General features: G+C 45.1%; 1 protein-coding gene across 1 annotated transcript in view; it reads left to right on the forward strand.

Moving 5' to 3' along the window:
- SH2D4B (SH2 domain containing 4B) overlaps window positions 1–15977 on the forward strand; it is a 58385-nt gene extending 42408 nt beyond the window's left edge. The window contains exons 7-8 of the mRNA XM_055081223.1: window positions 9555–9775; window positions 13371–15977. Coding sequence (XP_054937198.1) covers window positions 9555–9775; window positions 13371–13463 — 314 coding nt within the window. The 3' untranslated portion in view covers window positions 13464–15977. The remainder of the gene's footprint in view (window positions 1–9554; window positions 9776–13370) is intronic.
- Window positions 15978–16848: the final 871 nt, after the last annotated feature.

The raw sequence follows: 16848 nt of genomic DNA on the forward strand, positions 1-16848 counted from the left end.
GTGGGGCCCTCTTCTAAGCACATCACATTCTTTAACTTCTTTGATGCTCATAATAACACTGTGTGCTTGCTACTAGCACTAGCCCCATTTCACAGATGAGGAAACTGAGGCATAGAGAAGTGAGGCCACTTGCCTGCGGTTCACTGTTAGTAAGTGGGGGTGGTGGGATTCAAACCCTGGTGGTCTGGCTCCACAGTCCATGCTCCTATCTGTGATGCATTGTGGCCTTGCTGCCATCTCAAGGTAAGGAACTAGAGACTCCAAAGGTTAAGAAACTGCCCTGCGGCACGCAGTGCCCAGGAGAGTCAGTTCCTTTCCAGTCCAGGATGTCTCCTTGAGGATGAAGAGATGGCTGCTCCTTTAACCTCTGGGCCGTGGGGCCAGCTGTTTCAGCTGCCATGCCTTATTCTTAGCTGGGGCAAGCGTCTGCTCCTCCTGCAGCTGGGGCCGCCTCCCAGAGAATTCCTGAAGGATGCTATCCCAGTCTCCACAATAAATGCAATAAATGGAGTCCTCATGGAGTAATGCAGTAAATGGAGTAAAACGGAGTTGTCAGAGTTTGGGGTTGTTGAATTCCCTGGGCAGGGGCACCAGGGAGCAGGCTCCCTGTGTAAGGCAGTTAAATCATTTGTTGATTATTAATATTAAGCTTCTGTTGTCCGTGAGACACTGTTCTAAGTACAGGGCATGTGGTGGTGAACAAAACTGACAACTTCCCTCCCCTCATGGCCTTTACATTCACTTGCAATTAACAGAAAAAAAATCGTACTGGTATACTCAAAAGAGAATTTATTGGCTTATGTGACTGGCAAAACCCAAACATCAGGCCAGCTTCAGGCTTTGCTTTATCCAGGGAGCTTAAGTTTTTAGCAACTGGCCTCTCTCCATCTCTCAGCTCTGTTGCTGTCCATGTTGTTTTTATTCTCAAGCAATGCATCAGCCTGTGGTTGCATGCGTGCGTTCATTCTCCTAGGTTCAAATCCAGCAGAAGATAGGGCATACTTTTCTCTCAAATAATTTCTGGTATTAGTCCCATTATTCTGCCTTGTTGGCTCTGGTTTGGTCACATGCCCACTCCTGAACCAATCACCATGGCCAGAGGGATGAGCTCTCTGATTGGCTAGGCTTGAGTCACATGACCATCCCAGAGCAGGGAAGAGTCCATCCCATTGCAACTGTATAGACCGAGAGGGATGGTTTGGCCTCCCAAAGGAAGCTCACCATTCCCTTGCCAGAAGAAGGGCAAATGGTCCTGAGTGGGCAAGACCAATTGATGTCCACCATATTGAGGAGAATAACCGGCCTAGTGGAACTCACAGTAAGTGAGACTGGTATGAATCAAATAATGAATTTGTGCTTCCAGTTGAGGTTAGTGCTACACAGGATCCTTGTGTAGCCAGTTTCAGAAGTCGTTTTGCTGGGTGGTTGCAACCATATCATGAACAGCGGCATCAGTGATTTGAACCTGGCATGTCAGCTTGGAGCAGGCAGTCATGGGCGTGGAATGGTGCCTCTTGTGCATAATATATCTGGAACCAAGATGCTTGTCCAGAGAAACACTTGTCTCGAAAGTTAACTGTGGCTAAATTTCATTTGGAGTTATAAAAAATGAAGGCATTTGAACTCATTCATCACAATCTCTGTGGCTTTAGGATGCTCTGAGAAACTGTTGAGAATGAAGCGATTAATAATCCAGCCCCCTTAATGATACCATCTGGGAAGTACGGCAATAAGAAAGGGGAAGGAAAGTCACAAAAATGAATGAGAAAGGTAATGGAGGAGTTGTTGTCCGGTGAGGTGTAGCTTTGGTGAAAGCTTTAAGAAATATGCATGTCAGATAAATTGAGACCCATAAAAAGTAAAACGTCCTGTCTGGCCGGCCTGCCTGCCTTTCTTTTCAGGGAGAAGCTCTAACAGAAATAAAAGGAGCTCATTTGGTTACTGAGGTTCAATTCCAAGCTAACGATTTCAGGGACGGAGGTACGGAGGTGGCGGAGGGGTTGGGAACTGAATCCCGGGTCTGCTTTAGGATTTGCTAACATGTGGATTTATGGGTCCATTAGAGCAGAGGGTCTTTTGAGAGTATGCTTAAAGTGCCTTTCCTTTCCTGGGGCTGCCACCGGTTAGCACCGATGGGGCAAATATTGAATATTTTGATAGCGAACGTGGAGTAGTTGGTGTTTGAGAGCGTGGAATCCAGGGAGATGATTAGGCGAAGTGGCAGGAAGAATGCTCGGGAATTGTGCTCGAGGTGCAGTAACAGACAGGAGTCAGGAGCAGCTGGCTCCACGTCACAGGTGTGTTGGCTGCAAACTCCTGCCTGTGATGTTAATGTGGGGGTGATGGGAGCCTGGGCTTCTTTGCTGTGCCAGCGTACACGTTCCCTTCTGCCTGCCCCACCTTTTCACCCTCGCCTGATGCAACCGTGGGGAAGGGGGCTGCTGCCCTGAAGGGCCTCTGTCCCCTGACCTTGGCCCTGTCTTTTTGGGCAGTGTCCCCACAGAGGGCACTGCAGTTAGTCGGATTGCCCCTGACCTCCCGAGAAGCCCTGGGCACATCAGGGACCTGTGGGCCCGCTCAGGTCCAGTGCCCTGTTCCCCTTAGTCCCCATCGAGGGCCTCCATCTGTATGCTGGGATTCTGCCTCAGTTTCCAGGTTACACCTCTGTTTGCTTCTGCCGCTGACCCTGGTGAAAAGCAGGGCAGAATGAAAACTTAAGGAGTGGAAACATCACCAATCCTTGGAAGCCCCTGTGTGCTTCTCACTAGGGCAGCCCTCTTCCTTCCACCAGATACGATCCCTATCCTCAGCATTTTGTCCATCATTTCTTTGCTTCATGTATTGTTTATATATTGATCTCCAAACACTAGAGTGTTTAGCTTCGTGAGTTTTTCAATTTAATATAAATGGAACTATAGGGTATTTATTTTTCAGTTATTAGCTTGTTTCACACTTCATCGGAAAAGAATTTTTTTTTCTCATTGCATTTTCCCACTTCTGTTGTTTGGAGAACAACAGAACAACAATGCCTATCTTTTAGTGGTTAATTCAGGTGATTTAACATGCATACTTAATATATTGTAAAGTTAATATATATCTTTACCCTCTTCCTAAACAAACAGATATTTTAAACTCCAAGCACCCTTCTCTCAATTGATAAGATGTTGTCCAGTATTATGGTTCTATCTTATTCAAACCCTCAAATTACCCATTCTTATTATTATTTTGTAAGTCAATATATATTTTTATTTTTATTTTTTTCACAAGGACACGATTTTAATAGTTACTTATATTAAGATGCAATGTCTGCTAAATTATGAAAATTGCTTTAAAAATATATTGACTTAATTGCACTCATTTCCTTTTCTTTATGTATTGACACTTTTCAAATACTGCATATTGAAATAAATTCAAAACATGATCATTACAACATGTGGTAAATAACTTCATATCTACCTAACATTGTTCTCATTCAAATTTTAAACTAATGCTTAGTGTATTAAACTTTATTGATGAAAATACTACATTCACATGTTTCATAAAACCAGAGCTAGAAGGCCCTTAGAAAATAATCACACTTGCATGAAATGGTGACAAATAATTTACATAGTTTCTATACAGCATTCTGTTCACACAATGTATAATCTTGACTTTACCAATTATAATTATAGATACACTAATGTTGAACTTACAATTTTAATGTAAGTCAATATGTATTTTTAAATTGACCTACAGTAGCCATGCTCATCATTCCTTCTAGCATCTCAGATTCTCTGTCTAGGATTATATTTCTTCTAATTAAAATATATCCTCTAGAATTTTCTTAGTAGTCAAATCTCAAAATTTTTTTTCTGAAGACATCTTTAATTTTCCCTTCACCTTGAAAGAGTTTCATTAAACACCATTATTTTTTTCTCTGCACTCTGAAAATATTATCTCATTGTCCTCTGGCTTCTATTGTTGCAACGGAGAAGTCAACCATCAGTTTAATTTTTTATTCTTTGCAGGTAATCTGCCTTTTCTCTCTGGTTGACAAAATGAGACATTGAGTAGCTTTGTGCCATTTCACTGTTATGTGTCTTTGACTAATTCTCAGCATTCACTCTTGAAATATTCCCTCCTCTTCATTCTCCTCTCTCTTTTTTGGGATTCAGCTTATACATGTGTTAGACCTTTCATTCCATTCTCCATGTCTCTTAACCTCCTGAGACGTAGATTAAACTTATGTCACATTTATATAAATGTTCCATGGTTGTGTCATTCTTAGTCTTCACTGTGACGCTTTACTCACTTACCCCTTCTTCTCTCCTTTCACCTCATCGTCAATCCTTTCTGCTCACCTAGCATCTACCCAGCCTTCAAGGTGCACTTCCCATACCCCTTCATTGCCTCTATAAATCCTGCCCTGACTTCTACAGGCCTCATTAATTTCCTCCTTCTTGTGTCTTTCACAGCACTTGCTGTCCTCTGCATGAGATAACTTGGTGTAGAGCAAAGAGCACTGGACTTGGAGTCCGAGGACTTGAGTTCAAATTCTGGCTCCACCACTTAATAGCTCTGTGACCTTGGGTAAGTCACTTCTCTTGCTGACCTTCAGTGTCCTCAGCTATGAACTGACGATGGTAGGGTTGTTAGGAAGGCTAAATGAGATGAGGGCCACTGAGTCCCCAGATACTGCCCAGTGCTGGCTTTGATAGAAGGCTTCTCATGTGACCCTTGGTGTATCCTTTTGCCTTTCTGCTTCAAAACAGAAGCCGTTTCTGGTAGACTAGTGGCTTGGGAGCTGGATACCAATGTCACAACTGTGGAAATGGAGCTGTGAAGCAACAATTAGGTGGAAAAGCCCGCAGTGAGTTGAAATCCCTGGCTTGTATGACTCCAATCCATACCTTTCAATCCATTTTCCACCCGTGAACATTCTCACATTCTTCTGTTTAGGAAAGATCAGTAGCTCCCCATTGGCCTCAGAATTAAGTCCATAATCCTTTTTAATGGTATGGAGAGCACTTTGGGGCCTGACCCTTGCCAGCCTCTACACATCTTGCCACTGCCCAGCTCCTACTTTAAAATAAAATCAATTAATTAATTAATTTTTGGCTGCGCTGCGCAGCTTGCGGGATCTTAGTTCCCCAACCAGGGATTGAACCAGCGCCCTCAGCGGTGAAAGTACAGAGACCTAACCACTGGACTGTCAGGCAATTCCCCCCAACTCCTACTTTAGCCCTCCCTCCAGCCACAAAGGATCATGTGCTCATTCCTTTTGCAAACTGCCCTCCTTTCCTTGCCTCTCTGTTTTAACCTTTCTGTTTTCAGTCTAACTGGCGCTTCCATCCCTGGGCTCCAGGGCTGGGTGGGTCGCCTCCCTGAGCCCACGCCCTATAGCCTTTATCGCCACTGGTTACAGCGAGCACCACCCCTCCCCCACCCGCCCTTAAAAAAAATTCTGCTAATCTTGATTTCAGTCCAGAATCAGAGATTCTGGAAGGCAGGAATTGTCTCTCATTTAATACTGACTCCCAGGTGTCCAGCATGGGACCTGGTTCCTAGAGAGTTCTTGATGAATATTTATTGAAGGGAGGAAGGAAAAAGGAAAAAAGGAAGGAAGGAAGGAGAGAAAGTGTTTCTGGAAAAACTACAGAAAAACGACATTTCCTATTGTCTGGGGGTGAGAATTGGCTCAGAAAGAACGTGTAGCTGCATACTCCAATAATCGTTCCAGAGCAACTTACCCTGTTACCAGAGCAACATCGTCTGAAGGCCATATCCCTCAGCAGAAGCTCCTAGTCATTAGCAGAGTTAGAAAGTTTCCGTGGTCCCAATGGTGAGCTCACTCCCCAGCCAGAAGTGGTGAGGTGAGGCCCTCCCCTCTTTCCTTGGCCAGGAGGTTGTAGAGTGTTTCAGAGAGGAGGCGGGATGGGATGGGATATGATTAATGCTAATTCCTAGTACACTTGGCTCCGAGGTGATCCAGAAGAGAGAGAGCGATGGAGAGCAGAGTGAATGGGGCAGGAAAATGTAATGGCCTCTCCTCAGCATCATCCTACACGGCCCTCAGCCACCAATTAATTCTCTTAGGAGTCAGGTTTTCTGTGAAATTCATTGCCATCCTGAACTATGAGGCTGTATCACCTTTGGTCTTGGTCCAAATTACAATTTTGATTCCCAGGTAGGTATCAAAGAGGGGGCAGAGTTCACAGATGCTTACTATTTGAGATACCTGGAGAGTCTCCCAGGAATATCCCAGGCTGGGGCCCAGGGACCCAAGTGGTCCCCTTCAGAGGAAGTCACCTTCAGCAGCCTCTGTTTGAGAGGACTGTGTGTGCGGGGTGTGGGTAGCACAGCTTGGCAGTACTATGACCATTGCTGCTACCAGCTCAAGGTAACATCCAACACTAACATGTGTGTAGTGTACTCAGTGTATCCAGTGCAAATGAGTTACATTGTATCGAGTAGCCATTATGTTCTCAGGCACATTCACATGTGTGATAAGCACTTTCATGCCTTAATGTAATGAATTCTCAAACAACTGTATGATGTAGGTATTATAATCAGTACCACTTAAGAGATGAGGTCACTGAACTGGGTTTCAGAGGGGCTTAAGTGACCTGCCCAAGGCCACCTATTGATCAAGTCCTTGAGCTGTGATTTTAGTCCATGTGCATGGTCACTGCTCCAAACAAGCCCCCAACATTCCAGGCACTTGGAATACAAAGATAAGATCTCTGTGTCTGTTCAGGTCTTCCAGAAGCAGAAGTCCAAGAGCTTTTGTGGGAGGAAATGTCTGTGAAGGATAAAGGGGAGACAGAGCAGGACAGATGGGGAGAGTCTTCTGAACATGGTACAGGTCTGACACCTGTGAAGAAGCAGAGGGAAGGAAGGACAGATTATTGGGAGGAAGAGCCTGATATGGGAATGCAGCTCAGAGAACTGGTCAGGCTGATGGGAAGCTGCTGAGGAAAGACTGCTTGCTAGAGGAGTCCCACGTTGGGTAGGCATGGCAGCTCTGGTACCCCCGGGGCTCCGTCATAGTACCCCTTGCCCGAGTCAGGCACACAGTACCCCCTGTGCACAGTGGATCCTGAAGGGCCAGCAGCTGGAGGCTGTCAGCTCACCAGCATTGCTGCTCCTTGAAGCAGGGTGTCTCTGTAAGGGATGCCGAGCAGAACACTCCCACGGCCATCACAGGCTCTGTCCTTGAGCTATTCCCAGCCACTTTACTAATATACCGTAGAGTTCGGACCGAAGATCGTGAAAGTCCAAAGGTGGGACCTTCTAGCAGCCTCCTGGGATAAAAAATGATTTCCTGATGGGGTTAAGCAAGTTGTATACTGAGTAAAGGGAAGCCAAGGGGGCTAGTTTGGGGGAGAACGGGTTGAAATACAGAAAAGTGAGCTTAGCCATTTTGGCCCAGAGAGGCACCTTCTTCTAGTTCAACCACCCAGAAGGACATCTTTTTCTAACCCACACAGAGGTAGAGTGTAGGTGACCAGCAGCCTGTGATTCCTGGGAGACAAGAGGAATCCTTCAATGAGGATTCAGTGTCAGCTGGGACAAATCGGACATTCAGAGCCTGGTGTCCATTGTTCCTGAGCCAGACTCTGCCAGACAGAGGTCAGTGGGAAACCCTTCAAGGGTTTTAGATGGCCAGAGATGCATGGCATTGTCATTTTGGGGTTACTAGTCACTTCTGCATATTAAAAAGTCAAGTCATATTTAAGTTTGTTCAGTCTCCCACCCATTGTTAACACTCCCCTCCTCTCCAACTCCCAAGTCTAGGCTGGGCTTCAGCTTGAGGTACTTGGAGTTGGGACAGTGGTGACATCTTCTGGTCCTTCTTTCTCCCAGCCCTTGGCTCAGTCTCTGTTTCCCCTTACTTACCTCCCTGCCTTAGACACCTTTAGGGTCTAGGTCCTCTGGTATTGGGCCAGGGAGGTGGGTGAGGGACAGTGCTGAGTCTTCTGACAAACCCTGGGCATGCCCTTTCGGTTGGTCCTCTTTTGGCTGTCCCTGCTTCTCTGGCTGAACCCACCAAGGCCATCCAAGGAGCATCCTCCCTCCTGCATGGTATGTACGTGGGTTCTTCGGGCACCCTGCGGTGGGAGTGCCTCCCACCCTCTTCTCTCCTTCTCTCTCCCTGGTTTTCTGCTTATACAGCCTGGTTGGGGAGGGGGTGGCTGGCTTGATTGCCTCTTGATAAGTCCTGGGCAAGGAGGAAAGAGGTGGACCCCATTTGTGTTGGCTGTCCTAAAAGGGGGACATGTGACAGTGTGGTTGCTTCTGTGTCCTCTGCTTTGGGCACAAGGAAGTCCTGCCACACCTCCTGTTAAGTAGGAAAGATATGGGAAGGGAGTGTCCCTACAGTGAAGCATGGCAATGGCACCAGGGGTGCAGTGGGGGGAAGTCACAGCGTGCAGTGCCTTCAGGGTCATGGTGATGAGCAGCCCACCTACCTTCTACCCTCTGCTATGTGACTGGCAGTAAATAATCCCGCTGAATGAATGTAGATGGTCAACAAGTGGGTGTATAAGAGGACACTGTGTTGCAATTTACCTTTCCCCCAAATAACAGATGAGAGCAGGAGCCCACATTTCTATAGCTCTTCTGTTTATGAAATTATTTTCAATTCTTGGTCTCACTTGAAAGTCGTAATGTACCCTTGAAGTAGGTAGGTTAAGATTGTCACTTAAACGTCAAAGGACACTGCGGAAGTTGAGGGCTTGGCTGAAGGTCCCATACGCAGGTGAGGGCAGAGGTGGGCAGGTCATCTAGGTCTCCTGACCCCCCCTCCTCTTCCCACCGCTGCCCCCTCCAGGGCCTGACCTACCAGGCACATGGCCTCTCGTTCACTCCCTAGAGGAGAGCGGCTCCTGAAGAGCCTTTTGGGGGATTGACCCTGATGTACAAACACCTCCAAGGCCAGACCTGACTCTCATACTGTGGTGAAACCACATTGTGTAGGACTGTAGAACCTGAGAACGTTTTGTTTTTTGAGCTGAAGTGGAGCTTAATTATGTGCCCCTATTAAGAAACTGTTTGCCTGGTGTCCACAGGTAGACAGAGGAAGTCTTTTTACTCCTTAAGAGGAAATACTGTTTTCAGGTGCTCACTCATGGGTACCAGAGAGATAACCGAGGCAGTAATCGTAAGTCATTCTGGTCTGGTCATTAAAGCAGTACTCTTAAGGCTCTCCACAGGGCAATTCTTGTTGACTTGTATTTGTAATCGGTAGATGCTATAATTTCAGCTCATTACTAATTCTTTGCTTACCCAGTTTTACCCAATTAATCCAAATTAGTGTGGCTTAATTTGGGGGAAAGCGTGCTAAATTGGGGTCCGAGTAGCAACTCTGCCCCCAGGCTCACTGCTAGTTGCTCTGGGCCAAGGTGTCTCCTCAGTAGAATAAGTTAAGTGCTGAACAGCTCCTGAGGCCCCTCCCTTCTCTAGACCTTTGACCAAGGCTGAGGGGCAGGAATGATCTGGGGAGGATAGCTGGCTGGGGAAGGGGTTGCAGAATCTGGTGACTTTTCTTTTTTTTTCTTTTGTTTTAAAACCAGGAATTATCAGCCGAGAAGATGCCGAAGATCTCCTTGAGAATATGACTGAGGGTGCATTTCTGGTCCGGGTCAGTGAGAAAATCTGGGGTTACACCCTCTCCTACCGCCTGCAGAAAGGGTTCAAGCATTTTCTTGTGGATGCCTCTGGGGATTTTTACAGCTTCTTGGGAGTGGACACCAATCGCCATGCAACGCTCACGGATCTCATTGATTTCCACAAGGTATCCCTCTTAGGGGTGCTGATGGGGGTGGGCAGGGAGAGGCAGGCTGTGGGCGTTCTAAGAGATGGGGATGGAGAGTGAGCAAGGAGCCCCAGAAGGTCCTTAGGGTCACAGGGATCCAGACCATACTGGTAGAAAAAAACAGAGGTTGTCTGGACCAGGCTCTGGGGCCACCGCTCCTCTCTGGCTGACCCTCTACTCATGCGGGCACCTCCAACCCATGTCTCCAAGCCGCTTCTCACCTTGAGTACCTGAGTGCTCCATACCGTCAACACTTAGGGGCTGGTTGACCTGCCTTCTGTCCAACCCATGTCTCACCCCCAGCTTTTTCCAGGGTGTCCCTCTTGAGGACATTCTAGGCAGGCCTCCGACAGCCTCGTCGAGTTAGCTGAAGCTGGGCAGGCAACCCTGTGGTTAGAGAAGCTTTTCAGTTACAATGCCTCTTGTTCCAACTATAGCTTTGCCACTTAGTGTGTGTGTGTGACCTCAGGCAGCTTCCTTAGTCTCACTGAGCTTTAGTTTGCTAACCGGGCAAATGGATGTAAATAATACTTAACTCAGATCCTGTGAGTGTTAAACGGGGGGCTGTACCTAACAGCGCCCTGTAACTGTGAAGTGGTATGCATGTTCTTGTTTCCCACAACGCTTTTTGTTATTTGTTCCCCTGTCGTGGACCTCACATTGTGAAAGAGGTTTTCTTCCAAACGATGTATGTAGAAAGAAACAACTTTTGTGTTAACGTGGCTGTTGGCATTAGTAGTAACTGGGAGAAAGCCAGAGGTGAAGCTCGGTGACCCGGAAGGGTGGGGCTCAGGATTCCCTGAGACAGAGCTGTGGCAGCTCAGGGGTCCCACATCTCCCTGAGCTTTGCAGGCATAGAAGTGTTCACAGAATTACTTGACTGCCTCACTCGGCTTTTGCTATAATAGAGACTCTCGGATTTGTATTACTTTTTCTTCATGGATGTCCCCAGGGCTCTAGGGCAGCTCTTAACTTGAACTTATAAGTAAAGTACATAGAAAACCACCCAATTACAAATACCTAGATGCTGGGAGGAGAGGACTGCTCAGAAAACTAGGCTAGCCAGGATCAAGGCAGATTTCTACTTCCATCAGGAAGAGCCTTCTAACAACTATAGGAAAGAGGAAGGAGGGGTGTGTGGATATTGGGACCTTCTCTGTGTCGATCGCTGGACCTGTTGCTCTCATCCATGTTCTCATTTAATCTTCACCATGGCTCTGGGAGGGAGGCATATTAGTCCCATTTCATAGATCAGGAAACCAAGATCAGGGAGTTTGAGTAACTTGTCTAAGTTTTTATGGCTGGTACCAGCTAGATCCATGAGATAAGCCCCAGGCTGTCTGCGTCTAAAGCTTATGCTTGTTCCTCTAAACCACGCTGTGTGCTCTCTCTATCCAATACAAGCTGCTTTGAGCAGTGATGATCTCCTTGTCCCTGGAAGGGTGAATGTCCGTCTCTCAGAGATGCTATGGACAGGTTCCTGCGTAGGAAGGCTAGACCAGATGTCTTTGGAGGTCTTTACCCTCTCCCAAATGTAGGGTCTGAGGCTGGCAACTGAGTTTCTAACACTAAAGAGAGATCTTGTCTATACCCCTGTGTAGATCTGGTGGTCAGCTTTTATAAATTAACATTTTAATTACATAATTAATTTATGATTACATTCTAAGAAAAATCAAATACAATACAAAGCAAAAGTCTTGTTCATTTCAAACCCCCATTTTCATCCTCCATCTTGGATTACCAGTCTGCTGTATCCCTATCCAGGTATTTCCTGGGCATTAATGTAGAAATTTATGTACATGAATTTTTTTTGTTATGTATATAACAAAATTTTTGTCCATAGTTTTGTTATTTTTCACACAAATTGGATAATCCTTTACCAAGAGCTTAGCAAATGGATTTTTTAAAACTTGCTTAATATATCATAGAATGTATTTTTTGAAAGCATGGTCCCTGAAATCGGGCTGCCAAGTTTTAAATCCCAACTTCATTACTGTGTGTGACTTTGGGCAACTATTCAAATTTGGGGCCTTAGTTTCCTCCTCAGTAAGGTAGGTTTGAGAATAGTACTCACCTCTCAGGGTCACTGGGAGGTTTCAATAAGATATCACTGGGTAAAGCACTAAAACAATATACCTGACATTTGTAAGCTATCAGGACATGCTGGCTGTTATTGAAATACGTCTATGGGATCTTTTCATGTCCACGCATGCACCGCATCCTTGGTATGGATGTATCTTACAATTTCGTTCTCCATCCTCCTCTTGCTTGTCACTTATGTAGCTTCCAGGTTTTCGTGATCACAGTGCTGCAGAGACTTACTTGCATGTGTCACTTTGGGCACATGTGCAAGTCTTTCTATAGGATGGATCCCTCAAACTGGAATTGCTGGATAGAAGACTAAGCACATTTTATTTTGAAAAGATCTGCCAGATTGCCCTCCAGAAATGTAGCGCCAATTCATGCTTCTTCCAAAACTATATGAGGCTGTTTCCCCACACTACTGCCAATACTGGGGATTATCAGTCATTTTAGTTTTTTCCCATAAGATGGCCAGTGTATCTCACTGTTGTTTAGCTTGTATTTCTCTGATTACCACTGATGCTGAGGATTTTTTCATATATTTAATGGCCACTTGGACTTCTGTGAATTGTCTGTTAATGTCTTTTGTCCATTCTTCTACTTAGATGTCTCTTTCTTATTGATGTGTCAATTCTTCTGGCGACTAAATTGCTCTTTAGTTACGTCCATTCTGCTCTCCAGGTCTCCTACTGAAAAAATTTTTTTAACTTAAATGGGCATCCCTTTCATTTCCAGGTTTTTTAACTGGTTCTTTTATTTTATAATAGTCCATTCTTGTTTCATGGATGATTTATCTTCTTCTTCCAGTGAGGAGATTAATACGCATCTCTTAAAGACTCTGTTTGTTTTATAAACCTGATATTTTCTTGGGAGTCATTTCGATTGTTGAGTCTGGCATCTTTCTTTTATGGTTATGATCTTCCTTAAATGTTTATAAATTTGGGGCTTTGAGGGGATCTTTGAACTTTGAAATTCCTGTTTATTCATCCGTGGATATAGTCCCTGTTTCCCAAATCCAGTCTGTTCATGAAGTGAGGGATGGAATTGACGGTGAGTAGTTCATCTTTGGGCGTGGAGATGTCTGAACTAGTTGGATCTCTTTGGTTTCCCAAGGAACTGCGTGCCTCTCCTCACTTCCTGACCTGCCTGAGGCAAAGACTTCTGCCACCTGGAGTTCCCCATCCTGTCCCACTGACACTTGTTCTTGCCCCTGCCCCATGTTTACTCCTCTGACAATCTCATCCTGTATTGCCTTTGGTTTTCAAGTATGCTCCAACATTTTTGCTCTGTTGGTAGTCCTCCTTATTTTCCCATGCTTTTATGGATTTATTTCTTTTTAAAAGCAATTTTTTCCCTGCCATTTCTATAAATTTGAATGCAGAGGAGGCAGATACATATTCTTAGTCTTTCTATCTCGAACTGGTCTCTCTCTGGTGGACCTTTATTTCCTTTTTTTGATTATAAGTGACTTTTCCTTTTTTTTCCCTTTTAGGAGGAAATTATCACTGTTTCAGGGGGAGAGTTGCTGCAGGAACCCTGTGGACAGAGGGACAGCCCACCAGACTACCATCTGTTGTTTGAATGATTCTTTTCCCCCTTCTCAATTGGACTGCGTGGGGCATCCTGTTTTTGAACTCAAGAACTTCCCAGCTCAAATCCTTATGGCCTTCTGGAAGATCCACCACCATCCAGAGGGACAAGTAGATTAGTATATTTCAAGGAATGTGAAATATATGGTGTATGTGCTGCTGGTTCCTGACCCAGTGCCCAGGACAGAAATTGCTAATAGCTGATGCAACTCTTTCCTGAAAAATTTAGATACAACCTCAGAAGATGAAGCCTTTTTGTCATGGCTGCCCTAAACTGAATTCCTAGAATACAAGGATGATGTTTTAATTATACAAATAATTCCAGTGCCGAACTCTGAATTTAACATATGGTAGACATTCAATAAATGTTTGTTGGATGACTGCACTTCTTCTGAAAGTTTTCCAACACTCATCAGCAACGGTTTCTAGTAAGTTATTTTCTATTTGTCACTGTTTATAAAGTCATGGAGATTAGAGAAGAAATATTGTAAAGGATTTATATGGAAGGCATAGATACTGTGTTTTAAATGATATTCATTGTCACTCTCATTGATATTATCATTGGAATTACCTAAGGCTTCTGAGCCCCAGCTTCCAGAAGAGATGACTGATACTGCCCTGCCTTCGTATTTCCCTCTTCTTCTGCCATCCCTCCTCTGTCTGGAATCATATCTTGGCCCTGGTTTTGCAATATTGAGGCAGTGGTTTCATGTATTCCTACAGATATGCCTAAGTCCCAGGGGGAATTATAAATTCAAGAATGGCTTGTAGACATCTGATAAGGCCTTTGCTTTCTAGGATGTGGTCCTGTTTATGCAGGTTACTCAAATGATTACCTCTGCCTTCCTATTTCTTTTGATTTTGATTCTACTGTCCATTTATACTATGTTCTTCATATTAACAAGAAGACTCTCCCAGTAACAATAACTTTCAGCGATGGTGTCTATTTGTACATACTCGTATTTTACATTTACGGATTATATATATATATAGATATATATTTGTATATGGCATGTTACCATGGGATTATTTTAGGCTCTAGAATCAAGAAGACTTGGGTTCAAATCTCACCCTGAAACTGACTAGTATAATAATGCTGGCAGCATTGTATTTGGTGGGAGTAAAAGGATGAATGGACTCTGTGGCCATCAATGAACTGGTTACCTTACTTGATAGTTGTATGAAGCATCTCTTATGTTCTACTCCACCCCTTGCCTCACCTGTTCCTCAGATCACCTTGGCCACTTGTTTCACTCCAGTTGCCACCGCTGAAACCAGATCTGCACGGCTCTCCCACTGTGTTGATCGGCCAATGGTGCCTTGCCTCATATGGTGCTATGGGCCTCTCTTCTGTTACTGCAGAGGCATCAAGGCACCATGCAGCCAAGGAGAGCCTGGAGGTTAACTCCCCATGAGGGGAACCTTTGATCCATGGGAGACAGAGGATGGTGATCAATTCTTCTCCCTTCCGCTTCCCTGCTGGAGGGACTGTTCTGAGAGGCAGTTCTTCACATGTAAGACATATCAAGACAGTCCTGCAAGACTGAGCAACTAGTCACGATGAAACTAAGCAGTGGCCAGATCAGTACCACCCCCTCCTGTGTGTTCTTCCTCCTTCTCTGCTTCACTCCCCTTTCTCCTTCTCCTACTCCCCTGGGACTACGCTCCTAAGTGAAGCAGCAGCACATAAGCATCTGCTGCAGGCTCAGCCTTTTGGGGAAGCCAGGGTAAGAACCCGTCATACAAACGTGCTCAATACTATCAAATTTGCATGCTGACTCCATGTCCTCCCTCCTATCTACCTGCCTCACAGGGCACCTGAATGAATGCAATAAAATGATGGAGGGAACCTGCTTTCTGAACTGTAAAGTGCTTAAAAACCTGATTATTATTATTATTATTAAAATTACCTTCTTTCCATTAGACTCAGAGGAATCAAATTAGAGTTTTGGCTGCTACTTACCAACCATGTGACTTTGTTCATGTTATTTAACCTCACTAAAGTTCAATATAACTGAGAAGAGAATTTTCTATATCGCCATCACTAGGCCTTTTGGCAGGTCAGTTACATGATAAATACGAAAGCTCTGTCAAATGGAGGGTATTGCTGATGACAAACGCTTTAACAGCAGCAACAGTTTCATGCTTAGCAGGGACGTGTCGGGGGATACGATGTGATGATTTTCAAGGTGTTAGAAGAAACTAACAAGAAGAAAGTTCTCACTCCAAAGCAGCTTTGAAAGTAGACCAAGATGGGTTGAGAACCTGATTCCGCAAGCTGTTGTTCCTGTCACCCCTAATTAACATGTGAGAGACAACAGCTGAGTTTTCCATGCCTAATACATTTATTTCCTTTTATTTGGGGCCTGCACCTCCTGCACGTCTCATAGATTTTAGGTTTTACCTGGCTTTAAAATAAATTCCTTGTAAGTTGTCCTGCAAATGAAATTACTGTCTGGAAAACTGCAATCTCATCTTGAGAGTTTTATTATGCTAATAAATGTCAGGATTCTCAAATAAAGGAATTGTCTTTTTTTTTTTTTTGCCTGAGCCCTACAAATATAATGAAAAACAGTCAGCCAGCTACAAGACTCAGCAGAGGGAAAATTTACAATCTATAACTAGAAAGAGAAGGTGTAAAAAACACTGTGCAACTTAATGGAAGATAAATTTCAAGGGATGAAAGGGTAACTTGGGGTATAGATTCGGGGAGGTCCCTGTGTGGTAGAGTTGGACCTGCACACTTGGGGAGTGGGGGGACTATCTAAGAAGCACGGGCTGAAGGGAGGCGAGAAGATGGCGGAAGAGTAAGACGCGGAGATCACCTTCCTCCTCACAGATACATCAGAAATACATCTACACGTGGAACTTCTCCTATAGAACACCCACCGAACGCTGGCAGAAGACCTCAGACCTCCCAAAAGAGCCGTGTGGATTAAAGGCTCTTGGCGCTCCAGCCAGGCGTCAGGGCTGTGCCTCTGAGGTGGGAGAACCAACCTCAGGACACTGGTCCACAAGCGACCTCCCAGCTCCACGCAATATCAAACGGCGAAAATCTCCCAGAGATCTCCATCTCAACACCAAGATCCAGCTTCACTCAAGGACCAGCAACGAACAGTGCTGGACACCCTATGCCCAGCAAATAGCAAGACAGGACTACAGCCCCATCCATTAGCAGAGAGGCTGCCTAAAATCATAATAAGGCTACCAACATCCCCAAACACACCACGAGACGTGGACCTGCCCACCAGAAAGACAAGATCCAGCCTCATCCACCAGAACAGAGGCACTAGTCCCCCCAACCAGGAAACCTACTCAACCCACTGAACCAACCTTAGCCACTGGGGACAGCCACCAAAAACAACGGGAACTACGAACCTG

The sequence above is a fragment of the Physeter macrocephalus genome, chromosome 20 (genome assembly GCF_002837175.3).
Source record: "Physeter macrocephalus isolate SW-GA chromosome 20, ASM283717v5, whole genome shotgun sequence".
Lineage (NCBI taxonomy): Eukaryota > Metazoa > Chordata > Mammalia > Artiodactyla > Physeteridae > Physeter > Physeter macrocephalus.